Source organism: Nerophis lumbriciformis, linkage group LG16 (assembly GCF_033978685.3).
Source record: "Nerophis lumbriciformis linkage group LG16, RoL_Nlum_v2.1, whole genome shotgun sequence".
Classification (NCBI taxonomy): domain Eukaryota; kingdom Metazoa; phylum Chordata; class Actinopteri; order Syngnathiformes; family Syngnathidae; genus Nerophis; species Nerophis lumbriciformis.
This window is the reverse complement of record NC_084563.2, coordinates 30,062,099-30,080,627: the sequence shown is the minus strand read 5'-3', so window position 1 is coordinate 30,080,627 and position 18,529 is coordinate 30,062,099. Positions and strand designations below refer to the sequence as shown.

General features: G+C 41.0%; 1 protein-coding gene across 5 annotated transcripts in view; it reads left to right on the top strand.

The window, feature by feature from the left end:
• The window catches only part of LOC133617161 (RNA binding protein fox-1 homolog 2-like), a 139,335-nt gene that overhangs the window by 64,786 nt on the left and 56,020 nt on the right, over positions 1 to 18,529 (top strand). Inside the window, exon 1 of one of the 5 annotated variants that reach the window (XM_061976957.2) lies at positions 2,914 to 3,119. The exons of the other annotated variants lie outside the window; for them this stretch is intronic. Coding sequence (XP_061832941.2) covers positions 3,087 to 3,119 — 33 coding nt within the window. The 5' untranslated portion in view covers positions 2,914 to 3,086. Of the gene's footprint in view, positions 1 to 2,913; positions 3,120 to 18,529 lie in introns of those variants that run through there. 5 annotated transcript variants of the gene reach the window in all.

Sequence of the window (18,529 nt, the reverse complement as noted above, 5' to 3'; positions counted from 1 at the left end):
CATTATTAAGAAAAAAACGACCGACAGGAAGGCCAGAAATACTTTTTATTTCCACACCGCACCCCTGCTGTAGAGCATTGTCAATCAATATTTTTCATGCCATGTATCCAGTACACTACAGAATGTATACTGTGGTGGGGGATATAATCCTGGACAAGTTTGTAATATGGATGAGACAGACTTATTTTTGGAAAGGAATGCCCTCTCACACCGTTTATAATGCAGGACCAAGCCAAAAGTGCAGGCATTAAGGCCCAAAAAGATGGTGTGACTGTAGTTATGTGTGGAAACGCTGCGGGCTTTGTGATAAAACCCGGCCTTATTTATAGGTCACAACATTGTTGAGCTGGAAGGCCAGAAACACTTTTTATTTCCACAGACTCTCACCTGCCGTCAAAACTCTAAAGACCGACTGCACAGTTCCTGTCTTCACAATAAAAGCGCTGCTTCATCCTGCCTGCGCTAACAAAATAAGAGTCGGAAAGTTAGCGCACACAAGCTAGCAAGCTACGGCGTTTGCAGTTGATTTCCTGCTACAGATGTTGGTCTCATCTCCACTTCATGTTGTTCAGCAATATATATGCTGTTTAGACTAGGCTTTACCACATATTGTTCTACGATTTATTGCCCGTAAACGTTATTAATGCCATTATTTTTACACCAAATTAATCATTGATGTGATGATAATGCAGAATAATAATGCACGCTTTCAAATGCAATAAACTTGTTTTTCTCGTGTATTCTCACATAGTAATTGGATTGAAAATGTTTAAATTTACTAGTTAAATAAAACAGCCCTCAGCCTTCCCGGTAAGGTCTATTCAGGTGTACTGGAGAGGAGGCTACGCCGGATAGTCCAACCTCGAATTCAGGAGGAACAGTGTGGTTTTGGTCTTGGTCGTGGAACTGTGGACCAGCTCTATACTCTGGGCAGGGTCCTTGAGGGTGCATGGGAGTTTGCCCAACCAGTCTACATGTGCTTTGTGGACTTGGAGAAGGCATTCGACCGTGTCCCTCGGGAAGTCCTGTGGGGAGTGCTCAGAGAGTATGGGGTATCGGTCTGATTGTGGCGGTTCGCTCCCTGTATGATCAGTGTCAGAGCTTGGTCCGCATTGCTGGCAGTAAGTCGGACACGTTTCCAGTGAGGGTTGGACTCCGCCAAGGCTGCCCTTTGTCACACATTCTGTTCTGAACTTTTATGGACAGAATTTCTAGGCGCAGTCAAGGCGTTGAGGGGATCCGGTTTGGTGGCTGCAGGATTAGGTCTCTGCTTTTTGCAGATGATGTGGTCCTGATGGCTTCATCTGGCCAGGATCTTCAGCTCTCACTGGATCCGTTCGCAGCCGAGTGTGAAGCGACTGGGATGAGAATCAGCACCTCCGAGTCCGAGTCCATGGTTCTCGCCTGGAAAAGGGTGGAGTGCCATCCCCAAGTTGGGGAGGAGATCTTGCCCCAAGTGGAGGAGTTCAAGTACCTGGGAGTCTTGTTCACGAGTGAGGGAAGAGTGGATCGTGAGATCGACAGGCGGATCGGTGCGGTGTCTTCAGTAATGTGGACGCTGTATCGATCCGTTGTGGTGAAGAAGGAGCTGAGCCGGAAGGCAAAGCTCTCAATTTAGCGGTCGATCTACGTTCCCATCCTCACCTATGGTCATGAGCTTTGGGTTATGACCGAAAGGACAAGATCACGGGTACAAGCGGCCCAAATGAGTTTCCTCCGCCGGGTGGCGGGTCTCTCCCTTAGAGATAGGGTGAGAGGCTCTGTCATCCGGGAGGAGCTCAAAGTAAAGCCTCTGCTCCTTCATATGGAGAGGAGCCAGATGAGGTGGTTCCGGCATCTGGTCAGGATGCCACACGAACGCCTCCCAAGGGAGGTGTTTCGGGCACGTCCGACCGGGAGGAGGCCACGGGGAAGACCCAGGACACGTTGGGAAGACTATGTCTCCCGGCTGGCCTGGGAACGCCTCGGGATCCCCCGAGAAGAGCTGGATGAAGTGGCTGGGGAGAGGGAAGTCTGGGCTTCTCTGCTTAAGCTGCTGCCCCCGCGACCCCACCTCGGATAAGCGGATGAAGATGGATGGATGGGCTTCCCTGCCTGCAATGGACTCTGCAGTGCTGCAAGCGTATTACCTCTCTGATAGTTAGCATGCTGCAGGTGTCGCTAACCCTGACCAAGCAGGATGTGTATGTTTTGGAAATGAGGCGAAGGAGGAAACATTTTGAATAAATTGGCTTTAGATGAGTATTAGTTTCTGCTTGCTAAATGCAATATTGTGTGTTTCACCCTGAGAGAGTAGATCGTGTTGGCGTGTTTTTTTTTTTACCAACAAGTGTGGAGGTGAAAGTGTGTGTAAATGTCCTCGTGTTATCTGCAACTATTTGTGACCCTGCTGATTGGTGTGTGAGCCTGAAGCCAACATGACTGAGACAAGAACCACCTGATTGTTTACAGCAGGGCTGTCAAACTCAAACAAAAACACTAATTTTTAAGATGTAGCGACTTTTCTTTTCTTTTCTTGTGGTTGTAGTAGTAGTAACGACTTCCTTCTTCCTTGTTTTCACTTTATCAAAGTGTGCATGAACCTGATGCCGGGGGCCACATTGGGGCCACATTTATATGTCACATTTGACTTGTAATCTACAGAGTCAGCTGGAGACAAAGGTGGTAGTAGTTAGTTGTGTTGTAGTCTGAGGGAGGAGAGAAACATCATCCGTTAACTCGCCCACATGCAGCAGAGAGAGAGAGGTCATTGCTAACCCAACAGGAAGCAGATGGGAGGGGCAAGTGTGCAGGTGTGACAGAGTCAAGCGGGGGTGGGTGGGTGGGAGATGAGATGAGCAGGCAAGGGCACAGCAGCAGAACACAAGGCTGGGCGTAGAAGAAGAAGAAGAAGGAGCGAGCGAGGGGGGGGGAGAGAGAGTGACAGGGACAGAGGAAGAGGAGGAGGCAGAGCCACAGTGTGTGTGTATGCGTGTGTGTGTGTGGTGTGCGCATGTGTGTGTGTGTGTGTGTGTGGGCAGAGAGGGAGATTTTGAACCTGGGAGACAGACCAGGAGAGAGCGAGGAAAGGAGGAGGACACAATACCATGATGGGACTCTACTACCCTTCCGTCTTGTCGGTGAGTCTTCCACCTCCTCCGCCACACCAACTTGCCATTTCGGCAGGAAAATAGACGACGTCGTGGTCGTTGCCGTTGCCGTGGCGCTGGCGGCGCACGCCATGCGAACATCAGCATGTTTTATGTATGCTCGGAGGAATGCGTGCTGCAGCTGGATGCTGGTCAACTCTGCACATGGCCGGGGAGGGAGGAGGGGGAGGTGCTCTGCAGCTGTGTGTGTCCGTCATGGGGGACAGGTGGCCCCGTCTTTGTGTGCCATGCAGCAAACTTGGTGCTATTTCATTTCACTTTCCTCATTCTGGCTCATGGCGTGCAGCGTTCTTCTTCCAGCTCTACCTTGCTCTCTTTACTGTTTGACCTCTTTTCTCCCCCCCCCCCCCCCCCCCCTCCCCCCTCCCCCGGGGCCCCTGACAGCTGTTATCTCCATGTTCTCCTGCAAGAGACCCTGCGAGCGGGGGATGGGGGCGCGCGGAGGAGAGAATAGGAGAAGGCAAATTGATCACCGTAAATTCCCCACTGTGCGCTTTGAAACCTGCGGCTTATTAAACGGCGCGGCTGATTTATGGATTTTTCTTCGCCGACGGCCATAACGCAATTGTCGCAAATCACGTGCAAAGGTGTGTGTTTACGGTTTGTGCTACGGCGCCGTCTTTCGGACCAGTTTGCTCGCTGCAGGGTGAACGCCTGCAAGTGTTTTCTGCTGTTTAAAAAGTTTAGAACCAGAAGTAGAAGTGCCATTGTGTCTTCTAGCCATCCATAGCATTTCTATTTATGGATCCTTTTTTTATTATTAAATAAGAGGGTAACTCTTAGCTCAACGCTATGTTGCAAACACATAAACACTTTTTTACCCCCATTCACTCGCTTTACATGCACTAAATTAGTCTGATTTCTCAAATAGTTTTTTCATATTTTCATGTCAAGTCCCAGTTTCCATGCACTAGATTAGTCTTTACGCTAACGGCCATAATGTTTTGTGTTCAATGTTCATTAAGCACATGCAAAGACACTGAAAAAGGTGTGTTACGGTTTGTGCTACGGCGCCGTCTTTCAGACGAGTTCGCTCGCTGCGAGGTGAACGCCTGCAAGTGTTTCCTGTTGTTTAAAAAGTTTAGAACCAGAAGTAGAAATGCAGTTCTGTCTTCTAGCCGTCCATAACATTTCTATTTATGGATGCTTTTCGCTAACGGCCATAATGTTTTGTGTTCAATAATTTTCATTGAACACAAGCGGAGACGCTGATATTGTTATTTTGTAGACTAACAGATACTACATTGCGTCATTTGGTAACAATTAAGGTATGTAAATAAACATTTACAAAATATTTCTGTGTAAATAACTAATTTCACAACGTATATATCTGCCACTTATAGTCCAGTGCGGCTAATATATGGAGAAAAAATTCAGTCTAAAATTTAGTGGGTGCGGCTTATATACCAGAATGCTTTCTAGTCTGAAAATACGGTAATCTTCCACCAAATTGGGGGGGGGAGGGACATGTCACTTACCACCATCCTTAAATGATATTCACTACTGTTGTAATTGTAATATGGTATTGTGAATAAACTTGAAACTTGAAACATGTTATTTTGTAGCTTCATTTGGTAACAATTAAGGTATGTAAATAAACATTTACAGAATATTTCTGTGTAAATAACTCATTTCACAACATATATATCTGCGACTTATAGTCCGGTGTGGCTAATATATGGAAAATATTTTTTTCTTCTAAAATTTAGTGGGTGTAAAATCTATACCGGTGCGCTCTATAGTCCGTTTGGAAACAATTAAGGTGTGTAAATAAACATTTACAAAATATTTTTGTGTAAATAACTCATTTCACAACGTATATATCTGCGACTTATAGTCCGGTGCGGCTAATATATGGAGAAAAAATTCCTTCTAAAATTTAGTGGGTGTGGCTTATATACCAGAATGCTACATTGCTTCATTTGGTAACAATTAAGGTATGTAAATAAACATTTACAGAATATTTCTGTGTAATTAACTAATTTCACAACGTATATATCTGCGACTTATAGTCCGGCGCGGCTAATATATGGAAAATATATTTGTCTTGTAAAATTTAGTGGGTGTAAAATCTATACCGGTGCGCTCTATAGTCCGGAAAATACGGTCCTTCTCTATGCGGACTGAGCTTGATGATGGAGTCAGAGGTTTGGACACAGCTTATTAGTCAGTAGCATGAGAGAGCGTGTCGAAACTTCTGATGACGTATGTTTGTTGCCAGCTTAGCTCGATACATTCTATAAAAAATATGAACTGTTTAGTTGATTGAAAAACTAGCTTGCGCAGCTAGCGGTTCCATGACCATGACTTCTGTTTTGTTTGATCACCCGTTTTACTGCCCTGTTACAAAACAATTAAGGTTTGTGAATATTTCTGTGTAAATAACTCATTTAACAACGTATGTATCTGCCATTTGTAGTCCGGTGCGACTAATACCCTATAACCCTATAACCTACCCAGTGGCCTAGTGGATAGAGTGTCCGCCCTGAGATTGGTAGGTCGTGAGTTCGAACCCCGGCTTAGTCATACCAAAGACTATAAAAATGGGAGCCATTACCTCCCTGCTTGGCACTCAGCATCAAGGCTTGGAATTGGGGGTTAAATCACCAAAAATTATTCCCGGGCGCGGCCACCGCTGCTGCTCACTGCTCTCCTAACCTACCAGGGGGTGAACAAGGGGATGGGTCAAATGCAGAGAATAATTTTGTGTGTGTGACAATCATTGGCACTTTAACTTTAACTTTTATATATGGAAAATTAGACTTAGACTTTCTGCTCCTTCATCTTTAAAAGTAGGGGTGTAACAGTACACAAAAATTTCAGTTCGGTACGTACCTCGGTTTAGAGGTCACGGTTCGGTTCATTTTCGGTACAGTAAGAAAACAACAAAATATAATTTTTTTTTACCAAATTTGCAAAATCTTCCACCAAAAATATATTTCTTAGTGTAATATTTGATGTGAAGTAATGGGAACCTTGGATAGGTCAATAATTCATAATAACATTGATTTTGATTCAATATTATGTTTTGAGCAATGACAGTTTGAAAGAAAAAAAACCTGCTTTGTTTTATTAGTCAACATTGCAACTTTTTCTAAATTACATGTTTTATTATTTCACTTTTGTTATGTTTTTGTTTACTTTAATAGTATTTTTAGAATGTGCCGTGGGCCTTTAAAACATTAGCTGTGGGCCGCAAATGGCCTCCGGGGCACACTTTTGACACCCCTGCTATAGATAATAAAAAATTAAATGTGATAAATCTATGGATAAAAAGCAGAGCCTGGCGACGCATGCACGTTTATCATAACTCTCTCTCTCTCTCTGTCTCTGCCCCTCCCTCACCAATGCTGCTGTTTGTTTTGTTTTCAACCCCTTCTTAACCCTGAACGTACATTGAAAATACACGCAACCCTAACTCAAAATGCCGGACATTTGAGGCATTTAAGAAACTCCGCCCTGACAGCTCCGCAAAAGAGGACATGTCCGGTGAAAAGAGGACGTATGGTCAGTCTATCCTAGCCCGTTAGCTGCTAGCATGCCGTGTGTTGTGCCTCGGTGTGCATTGTTTACACAACGTACGTTACGCTACTTAATATGTCCGTGTGGAAACTCCTTCGGTACACCTCTGAACCGAACTGGAACCGCGTACAGAAACGCTTCAATACAAATGCACGTACCGCTACACCCCTAGTAAAACGTAATATGTATTGGTGCGGGAAATCGACTATTTGGGCCCAGGAAGCCCCCCATGGCATGACGTGTCCGACATCAGGCAGGGATGGCCTGACAACTCTGTTTGTGTAACGCTGACATTGCAATTGTCTTCGGTCATCACAAATGAGTGCAAAGCAGCTTCAAGCTCCGTTTGTCCGTTTATGTGCTGGAGGAGCAGGCGAGTAACCGCACTGCTGAAATATTTTCTCAAGCCCCACCTATGGCCTAAAGCAAAGGAGAGACGCCCACACACACACACACACACACACACACACACACACACACACACACACACACACACTGCCACGCGTACATCTTACACACACACACACGCTTCCTCCACCTCTTAAAGTCGTCTTATCGATTCTTCGCAGGGTTAACAATAATGGTCTTTAAATGATCCCCGACGAGCCGCGTTGCCGTGGCAACCGGGATGAGTCACTCATTTTGCGCAGATTGTTAGACGGGCGAGCGCTATGTTACACAAACACCTTTTGGTCTTTTGCCTCCTTTTGTGAAAGGATTGATGGCGGTGCGGCACAAACGCGTGCAAGCTGCTCTGTATTCGCTGCCAAGGCGCTCGTAGCGAGGCGTTTGAAAAGGGATCAGGGTTACCCTCGCTGCGCAGTGCTGGTGACAACAATCTGCTGGCGTGGTCCTCCTGAACAGGACTGACTTGTTCCCGGGTCATCCCCCCCATGTTTGGTGTGTTTGAGCACCTGCACGTGTTTGCTGCTCTAATGAAAAAGAAACCTCCTTTTGTTGGCTGCTGTTTACCTTTCCTACGTTGCTGCAGTGGAGCCCGGCGGACCGACGGTACAGACGGTGGGGGGGGCGTGGATGTGGAGCAGGACCTCCATCCCTTAAAAGGCAAGACGGGAGCGGAGAGGGAGGGACTTGTTTGGATATAAGGACGTGGGAGGGGCTGTTGCTACGAGGCCTGATTGACTTGAATGGGGGCGGCACGTACGCCATGGTCCCGTCTGGGTTTTATGAAGCGTTAAGAAGCGGATGGGCTAGTGGGAGAAGGGGGGGGGGGGATGATGTGGGACGGAATAATTAAATAAGAGGGTAACTCCTGGCTCAACCTTAACACTTTTTTACCCCCATTCACTAGGTTTCCATGCACTAAATTAGTCTGATTTCTCCAATAGTTTTTCTGTATTTTCATGTAAAGTCCCAGTTTCCATGCACTAAATTAGTCTGATTTCTCAAATAGTTTTTCTGTATTTTCATGTAAAGTCCCAGTTTCCATGCACTAAATTAGTCTGATTTCTCCAATAGTTTTTTCATATTTTCATGTAAAGTCCCAGTTTCCATGTGAAGTCCTAGTTTCCATGCATTAAATTAGTCTGATTTCTCCAATAGTTTTTTCATATTTCCATGTAAAGTCCAAGTTTCCATGCACTAAATGAGTCTGATTTCTCAAATAGTTTTTCTGTATTTTCATGTGAAGAATAAGTGATTATTGCATTTTAACAGAAGTGTAGATGGAACATGTTAAAACAGAAAATAAGCAGATATTAACAGTAAAAGAACAAGTAGATTAATAATCAATTTTTACAGTTTGTCCCTCATAATGTGTACAAAATAATAGGTGTATAAATGACACAATATGTTACTGCATACGTCAGCAGACTAATTAGGAGCCTTTACTTACTACTAAAAGACAAGTTGTCTAGTATGTTCACTATTTTATTGAAGGACTAAATTACAATAATAAACATATGTTTCATGTACACTAAAATTTTTTGTTACAATAAAACCAATAATGCCGTTTTTTTGGTCCCCTTTATTTAGAAAAATATCAAAGTATCGAAAGACAGTTTGGTACCCGTACCAAAATATTGGTAATGTCAACTATAATCTACGTGAAGGAGCCCAGAATTGACATCTTCTTGGCTCGAAGGACCAAGAAGATGTCAGGTTCAAACACTGATGACATCTATTAAACAGACAAGAAGCAAGGAATCATGCAGAGACAGAGTTACATTTAGCTCAATGAGGAGAGATGTATTGGGCTGTACACTTAGTTACAGTTCCAACCTACGCTCTGAGGTACAGTCCCACATGCTCCTCTATTTATTTGGGAGGTCCCTGGTTAAATCATTGAGGCTGCTTCTGAAGGAAGGGGGGTAATTTCAGCAGCCCCAGTTAGACACAATATATGATCATTCAGTAATGCAAATGTGCTGACACTTGTGATATCGCACTGTCTCTGCTTTGTCTGCGTCACGGTACTCGATGTTCGCCCTTGGCAGTCAGCAGGCCGGTTCTGGACACAAACACTGATACGAGACGACTCGCAATCCAAGATTGCAAGTTGTCCCTTTGCACAGATAGAAAAGTACAACTTCAGCACAATTGATAGTAACTATAGCAACGGCCTTTAAGCATAAGAGTTGCGTGATAACTTACACATAATTATTCTAAGAAAATGTTGACAATATTTCATGGTTCCTCACAAGGAAACTTTACAATATAATAAATCCATAACATTTTATAAAATGGAGTAGGTGAGTTATTGTGATGTAGAGAAAATGTTCTATATTTAGAAATCAAATGTTGATGTTCCTCTTAGGCACGTAATAGAGGTGTTTGATGTTAAATTAAACATTATGTCACTACTGGTCACACCTTTCCTACAAAATAATGTTAAAAAACATCTTGTCCAGATGTTTACTGACACATAATATTCATCTTTAATAACTTTTACTGCAGATGAATATTGCCTTCTTGACTACTAATTATGGGTATGTGCCTACATAAACCTAGCAGTGGACCTGCTCCACCTGGCTGTGGTGTGCCATGGACTTTGGTGATGTCACCGGGTTCCTTCTGTCAGTGTTTGATGTCATCATCTGACACCGTGTAGACCGCTTCAAACGCTCGACAAAGTGGCAACATTTATTTTGCTGATCTTACAAAATGCAGCATGCAACTATAGAGTTAGTGGCAGTTTAGTGAGGCAGCAAAGTGCATTCAGGGGTCGTTAGCGGCAGCTGTTCTTCTTCTTTTAGCTCCTGGTGCTGGGCTAAAATGTGGGCTCGGGCATCTGAAGTGTTCCTGAACCACTTCATTTTCATTTTGCACACTGAATATGTACCCAGGAAATTGTAGACACCATCCAAACATTAGCCTTCAGCAAAGACTGCTAATTTTCCCTTTTTTCCCCCCGGGTTTACGAGTGTCTGTTTTACTATTATTAACTTACATTCTTTTTGTATTGTTTCACTTTCACAAATTCCTCAGTAAATTCACCAAAACGTCACCATGGATTTATTGAGTGCTTGCGCAGCTAGTGGGTCCACAACCATGACTTCTGTTTTGTTCGATCAGCCATTTTACTGCCGTGTTACAGACACAGTTTGGTAATAAACATTTACAAAATATTTCTCTGTAAATAGATTATTTCACAACGTATATATCTGAGGCTTATATGAGAACACTCCTACAGACATAGCACGTTGCTATTATAAAGTAATGAAGCTAGTGTCGTTAGGATTAGCTAATATGCTAACATGTTTACGAATGTCTGTGTTAGTATTATTAACTTACGACAGTCTTTTTGTATTGTTTCAGTTTCACAAATTCCTCAGTAAATTCACCAAAACGTCACCATGGAGTTATTGAGTCTGTTTAGCTGATTGGAGAGCTAGTTTGCGCAGCTAGTGGGTCCATGACCATGACTTCTGTTTTGTTTGATCAGCCGTTTTACTGCCGTGTTACAGACACCGTTTTGAAACAAATACGGTATGTAAACAAACTTTTACAAAATATTTCTCTGTAAATAATTTATTTCACAACGTATATATCTGAGGCTTGTATGAAAACACTCCTACAGACATAGCACGTTGCTATCGTAAAGTAATGAAACTAGCGTTTTTAGCATGCACTAATATGCTAACACCTTTACGAGTGTCTGTGTTAGTATTTCGTTACATTGACATTTTGTATTGTTTCACTTTCACAAATTCCTCAGTCTAATCACCAAAACGTTGCCTCGAAGTTATTGACTCTATTTAGCTGATTGGAGAGCTAGCTTGCGCAGCTTTTGGGTCCATGGCCATGACTTCTATTTTGTTTGATCAGCCGTTTTACTGGCGTGTTACAGACACCGTTTGGGAATATAATTTACAAAATATTTCTCTGTGAATAGATTATTTCACAACGTATATATCTGAGGCTTATATGAGAACACTCCTACAGACATAGCACGTTGCTATCGTAATGTAATGAAGCTAGCGTCGTTAGGGTTAACTAATATGCTAACATGTTCACGAGTGTCTGTGTTAGTATTATTAACTTCCATTATTGTTGTATTGTTTCAGTTTCACAAACTCCTCAGTAAATTCACCAAAACATCACCGTGGAGTTATTGACTCTGTTTAGCTGATTGGAGAGCTAGCTTGCGCAGCTATGATGACTCCTGTTTTGTTTGATCAGCCGTTTTACTGCCGTGTTACAGACACTGTTTGGTAATAATTAAGGTATGTAAATAAACATTTACAAAATATTACTCTGTAAATAATTTATTTCACGACGTATATATCTGAGGCTTACATGAAAACACTCCTACAGACATAGCATGTTGCTATCGTAAAGTAATGAAACTAGCGTCGTTAGCATTAGCTAATATGCTAACATGTTTACGAGTGTCCATGTTTACAACGGCATTCTTTTTGTATTGTTTCACTTTCACAAATTCCTCAGTAAATTCACCAAAACGTCACCGTGGAGTTATTGAGTCCGTTTAGCTGATTGGAGAGCTAGCTTGCGCAGCTAGTGGGTCCATGACCATGACTTCTGTTTTGTTTGATCAGCCGTTTTACTGCCGTGTTACAGACACCGTTTTGAAAAAATTACGGTATGTAAATAAACATTTATTTCACAACGTATATATCTGAGGCTTATATGAGAACACTCCTACAGACATAGCACGTTGCTATCGTAAAGTAATAAAGCTAGCGTCGTTAGGGTTAGCTAATATGCTAACATGTTTACGAGTGTCTGTGTTAATATTATTAACTTACATTCTTTTTCTATTGTTTCACTTTCACAAATTCCTCAGTAAACTTGTCCAGGGTGTACCCCGCCTTCCGCCCGAATGCAGCTGAGATAGGCTCCAGCACCCCCCGCAACCCCAAAAAAGGGACAAGCGGTAGAAAATGGATGGGTGGAAATTCCTCAGTAAATTCACCAAAACGTCACTGTGGAGTTATTGACTCTGTTTAGCTGATTGGAGAGCTAGCTTGTGCAGCTAGTGGGTCTATGACGATGACTTCTGTTTTGTTTGAACAGCCGTTTTACTGCCGTGTTACAGACACCGTTTGGTAATAATTAAGGTATGTAAATAAACATTTACAAAATATTTCTCTGTAAGTAATTTATTTCACAACGTGTATATATGAGGCTTATATGAGAACACTCCTACAGACATAGCACGTTGCTATCGTAAAGTAAGGAAGCTAGCGTCATTAGCATTAGCTAATATGCTAACATGTTTACGAGTGTCCGTGTTAGTATTATTAACTTACAACAGTCTTTTTGTATTGTTTCACTTTCACAAATTCCTCAGTAAATTCACCAAAACATCACCGTGGAGTTATTGAGTCTGTTTAGCTGACTGGAGAGCTAGCTTGACTTCTGTTTTGTTTGAACAGCCGTTTTACTGCCGTGTTACAGACACCGTTTGGTAATAATTAAGGTATGTAAATAAACATTTACAAAATATTTCTCTGTAAATAATGAATTTCACAACGTGTATATATGAGGCTTCTATGAAAACACTCCTACGGACATAGCACGTTGCTATCGTAAAGTAATGAAGCTAGCTGTGTTCGTATTATTTACTTACAACGGCATCCTTTTTGTATTGTTTCACTTTTACAAACTCCTCAGTAAATTCACCAAAACGTTGAGTCTGTTTAGCAGATTGGAGAGCTAGCTCGCGCAGCTAGTGGGTCCATGACCATGACTTCTGTTTTGTTTGAACAGCCGTTTTACTGCCTTGTTACAGACGCCGTTTGGAAACCATTAAGCTATGTAAATAATTTACAGAAGCTTTCATACCAGGGTATATATCTGCTGCTTATGGTCTGGTGTGGCCAATATATGTAAATATATTTATTTCTTCTAAAGTTTAGTGGGCGTGGCTTAATTACTGATGCCTGGAACATACGGTAAATGTCACCTGATAAACAAACGTGTTTTGGGTTTTGCACAACCAAGTCATCTGACCACCACATAGTGTGTTAATAAGAGCTCACAGTCATAAATACACACGCCCACATAAGTTACCCAATATGGTTCTTGAAGCGCCACGTTGGAGACTGTGGCCAAAGCAAATAAATAGTAATAAATCAATGGAGGTGGAGGCCAAGTAAGACCGTGAAAAAGCCATTCTTCATGTCAAATGAAGACTCCTTCCTCACCGCCTGCCTCGTCCTCCCGTGGCACGAGTGCATTCCATAACGTGCCTACTCAGACACTCGCCGCTGCTCGCTGACCCGAGAGTAAGTCAGCTGGCGCAGTGAGTCACTGTGTGCACTTCCACAATGTGTAGGCACACGCCCAGATGCACCAACATGTACACAAACAAAGCGTGCACAAATCTGAGTGCTGACATCGATGCCCACTCTAAAATCTATGCCTCTCCTTCACGCCGCCATCTTTGTCCTTCCTCAGTAGATGTGACTCACTAAGTGCTTTTAGTACTCACTATTCTTCTAGTAGTGGGCTGTTGACTTCTTTGTTCCTTTTAGTACTCACTATTCTTGTAGTAGTGGGCTGTTGACTTCTTTGTTCCTTTTAGTACTCACTATTCTTGTAGTAGTGGGCTGTTGACTTCATTGTTCCCTCTATTGTTGGAAATATGTCTTTTCTATCTCTTTTTGCAACCTACAATGTGTGTTAAAATCATTTAACATGTGAAGTCCTAGTTTCCATGCACTAAATTAGTCTGATTTCTTAAATAGGTTTTCTGTATTTTCATGTGAAGTCCTAGTTTCCATGTATTAAATTAGTCTGATTTCTCCAATAATTTTTTCATATTTTCATGTGAAGTCCCAGTTTCCATGCACTAAATTAGTCTGATTTATTAAATCGTTTTTCTGTATTTTCATGTGAAGTCCTAGTTTCCATGCACTAAATTAGTCTGATTTTAAAATAGGTTTTCTGTATTTTCATGTGAAGTCCCAGTTTCCATGTATTAAATTAGTCTGATATCTCCAATAGTTTTTTCATATTTTCATGTGAAGTCCCAGTTTCCATGCACTAAATTAGTCTGATTTCTCCAATAGTTTTTTCACATTTCATGTGAAGTACCAGTTTCCATGCATTAAATTAGTCTGATTTGTGTGAATGTTGTCTGTCTATCTGTGTTGGCCCTGCGATGAGGTGGCGACTTGTCCAGGGTGTACCCCGCCTTCCGCCCGATTGTAGCTGAGATAGGCTCCAGCGCCCCCCGCGACCCCAAAGGGAATAAGCGGTAGAAAATGGATGGATGGATGGATGATTTCTTAAATAGGTTTTCTGTATTTTCATGTGAAGTCCTAGTTTCCATGTATTAAATTAGTCTGATTTCTCCAATAGTTTTTTCATATTTTCATGTGAAGTCCCAGTTTCCATGCACTAAATTAGTCTGATTTCTCCAATAGTTTTTTCATATTTTCATGTGAAGTACCAGTTTCCATGCATTAAATTAATCTGATTTCTTAAATAGGTTTTCTGTATTTTCATGTGAAGTCCTAGTTTCCATGTATTAAATTAGTCTGATTTCTCCAATAGTTTTTTCATATTTTCATGTGAAGTCCCAGTTTCCATGCACTAAATTAGTCTGATTTCTCAAATAGTTTTTCTGTATTTTCATGTAAAGTCCCAGTTTCCATGCACTAAATTAGTCTGATTTCTTAAATAGTTTTTCTGTATTTTCATGTGAAGTCCTAGTTTCCATGTATTAAATTAGTCTGATTTCTCCAATAGTTTTTTCATATTTTCATGTAAAGTCCCAGTTTCCATGCACTAAATTAGTCTGATTTCTCAAATAGTTTTTCTGTATTTTCATGTGAAGTCCTAGTTTACATGCACTAAATTAGTCTGATTTTAAAATAGGTTTTCTGTATTTTCATGTGAAGTCCCAGTTTCCATGCACTAAATTAGTCTGATTTATTAAATAGTTTTTCTGTATTTTCATGTGAAGTCCTAGTTTACATGCACTAAATTAGTCTGATTTTAAAATAGGTTTTGTGTATTTTCATGTGAAGTCCCAGTTTCCATGTATTAAATTAGTCTGATTTTAAAATAGGTTTTCTGTATTTTCATGTGAAGTCCCAGTTTCCATGCACTAGATTAGTCTGATTTATTAAATAGTTTTTCTGTATTTTCATGTGAAGTCCTAGTTTACATGCACTAAATTAGTCTGATTTTAAAATAGGTTTTCTGTATTTTCATGTGAAGTCCCAGTTTCCATGTATTAAATTAGTCTGATTTCTCCAATAGTTTTTTCATATTTTCATGTGAAGTCCCAGTTTCCATGCACTAAATTAGTCTGATTTCTCCAATAGTTTTTTCATATTTTCATGTGAAGTACCAGTTTCCATGCATTAAATTAGTCTGATTTCTTAAATAGGTTTTCTGTATTTTCATGTGAAGTCCTAGTTTCCATGTATTAAATTAGTCTGATTTTAAAATAGGTTTTCTGTATTTTCATGTGAAGTCCCAGTTTCCATGCACTAAATTAGTCTGATTTATTAAATAGTTTTTCTGTATTTTCATGTGAAGTCCTAGTTTACATGCACTAAATTAGTCTGATTTTAAAATAGGTTTTGTGTATTTTCATGTGAAGTCCCAGTTTCCATGTATTAAATTAGTCTGATTTCTCCAATAGTTTTTTCATATTTTCATGTGGAGTCCCAGTTTCCATGCACTAAATAAGTCTGATTTCTCCAATAGTTTTTCTGTATTTTCATGTGAAATCCCAGTTTCCATTTGAGTTGTTTACCATGTAAGCCCAAATCGACATGGAAGATGTGGAATACACATTTAAGAACACACATGATTATGGCAGACATGTTTGCTACAGTATAGCCTGTCAAAATGCTAACTTTCATTTTCATTGGTGTTTTACAACAAGACAGTAGCTGACATTTTGTTCATTGTTTCTACTCTTTATATTTTGACATTGAATAGTTTAATCATTTTGAATGTAATGTGTGAATGAAGCAAAGTAATGTGTAAGTAATGTCAATAACTAGATGAGCCATCTGTGGCTGTGAAGTGAACACTAGTAAGGTTGTAGATACTGTATAGAGTAGGCTAACCCATGTGGTTCCTGTGGATGTGAACACAATTACTGTAGTGACTAAACAACAGTGACTTAAACAGACAAATTATTGTAAGTAAATGTCAATACCTAGATGAACCATCTGTGGCTGTGAAGTGAACACTAGTAAGGTTGTAAATACTGTAAAGAGTAGACTAACCCATGTGGTTCCTGTGGATGTGAACATAATTACTGTAGTGATTAAATAACATAGTGAATGAAACAAAGTAATGTGTAAATAATGTCAATAAGTAGATGAACCATCTGTGGCTGTGAAGTGAACACTAGTAAGGTTGTAAATACTGTATAGAGTAGGCTAACCCATGTGGTTCCTGTGGACGTGAACATAATTACTGTAGTGACTGAAACAGACAAAGTAATGTGTACCGTATTTTTCGGAGTATAAGTCGCTCCGGAGTATAAGTCGCACCGGCCGAAAATGCATAATAAAGAAGGAAAAAAACATATATAAGTCGCACTGGCGTATAAGTCGCATTTTCTGGGGAAATGTATTTGATAAAAGCCAACAGCAAGAATAGACATTTGAAAGGCAATTTAAAATAAATCAAGAATAGTGAACAACAGGCTGAATAAGTGTACGTTATATGAGGCATAAATAACCAACTGGTTTGTTAACGTAACATATTATGGTAAGAGTCATTCAAATAACTATAACATATAGAACATGCTATACGTTTACCAAACAATCTGTCACTCCTAATCGCTAAATCTCTTGAAATCTTATACGTCTAGTCTCTTACGTGAATGAAATCAATAATATTATTTGATATTTTACGCTAATGTGTTCATCATTTCACACATAAGTCGCTCCTCAGTATAAGTCGCACCCCCGGCCAAACTATGAAAAAAACTGCGACTTATAGTCCGAAAAATACGGTAAATAGTGTCAATAACTAGATGAACCATCTGTGGCTTTGAAGTGAACACTAGTAAGGTTGTAAATACTGTATAGAGTAGACTAACCCATGTGGTTCCTGTGGATGTAAACACAATTACTGTAGTGACTAAATAACATAGTGACTGAAACAGACATAGTAATGTGTAAATAATGTCAATAACTAGATGATCATCTGTAGCTGTGAAGTGAACACTAGTAAGGTTGTCAATACTGTATAGAGTAGACTAACCCATGTGGTTCCTGTGGATGTGAACATAATTACTGTAGTGACTAAATAATGGGGCGGCATGGCGTAGTGGGTAGAGCAACCGTGCCAGACACCTGAGGGTTGCAGGTTCGCTCCCCGCCTCTTACTATCCAAAAAAGAAATCGCTGCCGTTGTGTCCTTGGGCGGGACACTTCACCCTTTTCCCCCGGTGCCACTCACACCGGTGAATTGAATGATGAATGACAGGTGGTGGTCGGAGGGGCCGTTGGCACAAATTGCAGCCACGCTTCCGTCAGTCTACCCCAGGGCAGCTGTGGCTATGAAAGTAGCTTACCACCACCAGGTGTGAACGAATGATGGGTTCTACATGTAAAGCGACTTTGGGTACTTAGAAAAGCGCTATATAAATCCCAGGTATTATTATTATTATTATAATATAGTGACTGAAACAGACAAAGTAATGTGTAAATAATGTCAATAACTAGATGAACCATCTGTAGCTGTGAAGTGAACACTAGTAAGGTTGTAAATACTGTATAGAGTAGGCTATCCCATGTGGTTCCTGTGGATGTGAACATAATTAGTGCAGTGACTAAATAGCATAGTGACTGAAACAGACATAGTGGTTCATTTGGATGAATAGAGTATGTATTTATGTCAACTCTGTTGATCATTTTTCAATTCTTTAAACACTAAAACATTTTTAAATGGTGTTTTTTTTGCTAATTTCTGCATGTTCAATTGCTGAAACACCAGGAGCTTGTCCCTCCACCTGCGGCCCCCAGGCCCCCAGCTTATTTTCAGTCTTTCAGGAAGTTCAAATCCCATGCCTGTTCATGTTTCAGGTAATAAGAGGAAGGTGCCAAAACAGTTGTCATCTGAAAAGGCCGATCTTCTGACAAATCTCAAGATGGTGTATAATTCCAAGTTCTGAGGCCAACATAACCGAGTCACAGTGAGTGAGTCACAGTGAGTGAGTCACCAGCACAGACTCTGAGGGTGCTTCACCAACAACTTGGACGGGTCCTCCAGTGTTTGGTAGTCAACAATGTTCCTGAAACAGTTGGTGGAAAGTGGAAATTAAGTGATGTCATTCTTCCTCAGCAAAAGTTCCCAACATTGTTGGAGATATTTTTCTAAAAGTGTGGAGGAAACTTCCAGGTCTGATAAGAATAAAAGTGTGGAGGAAACTTCCAGGTCTGATAAGAATAGTG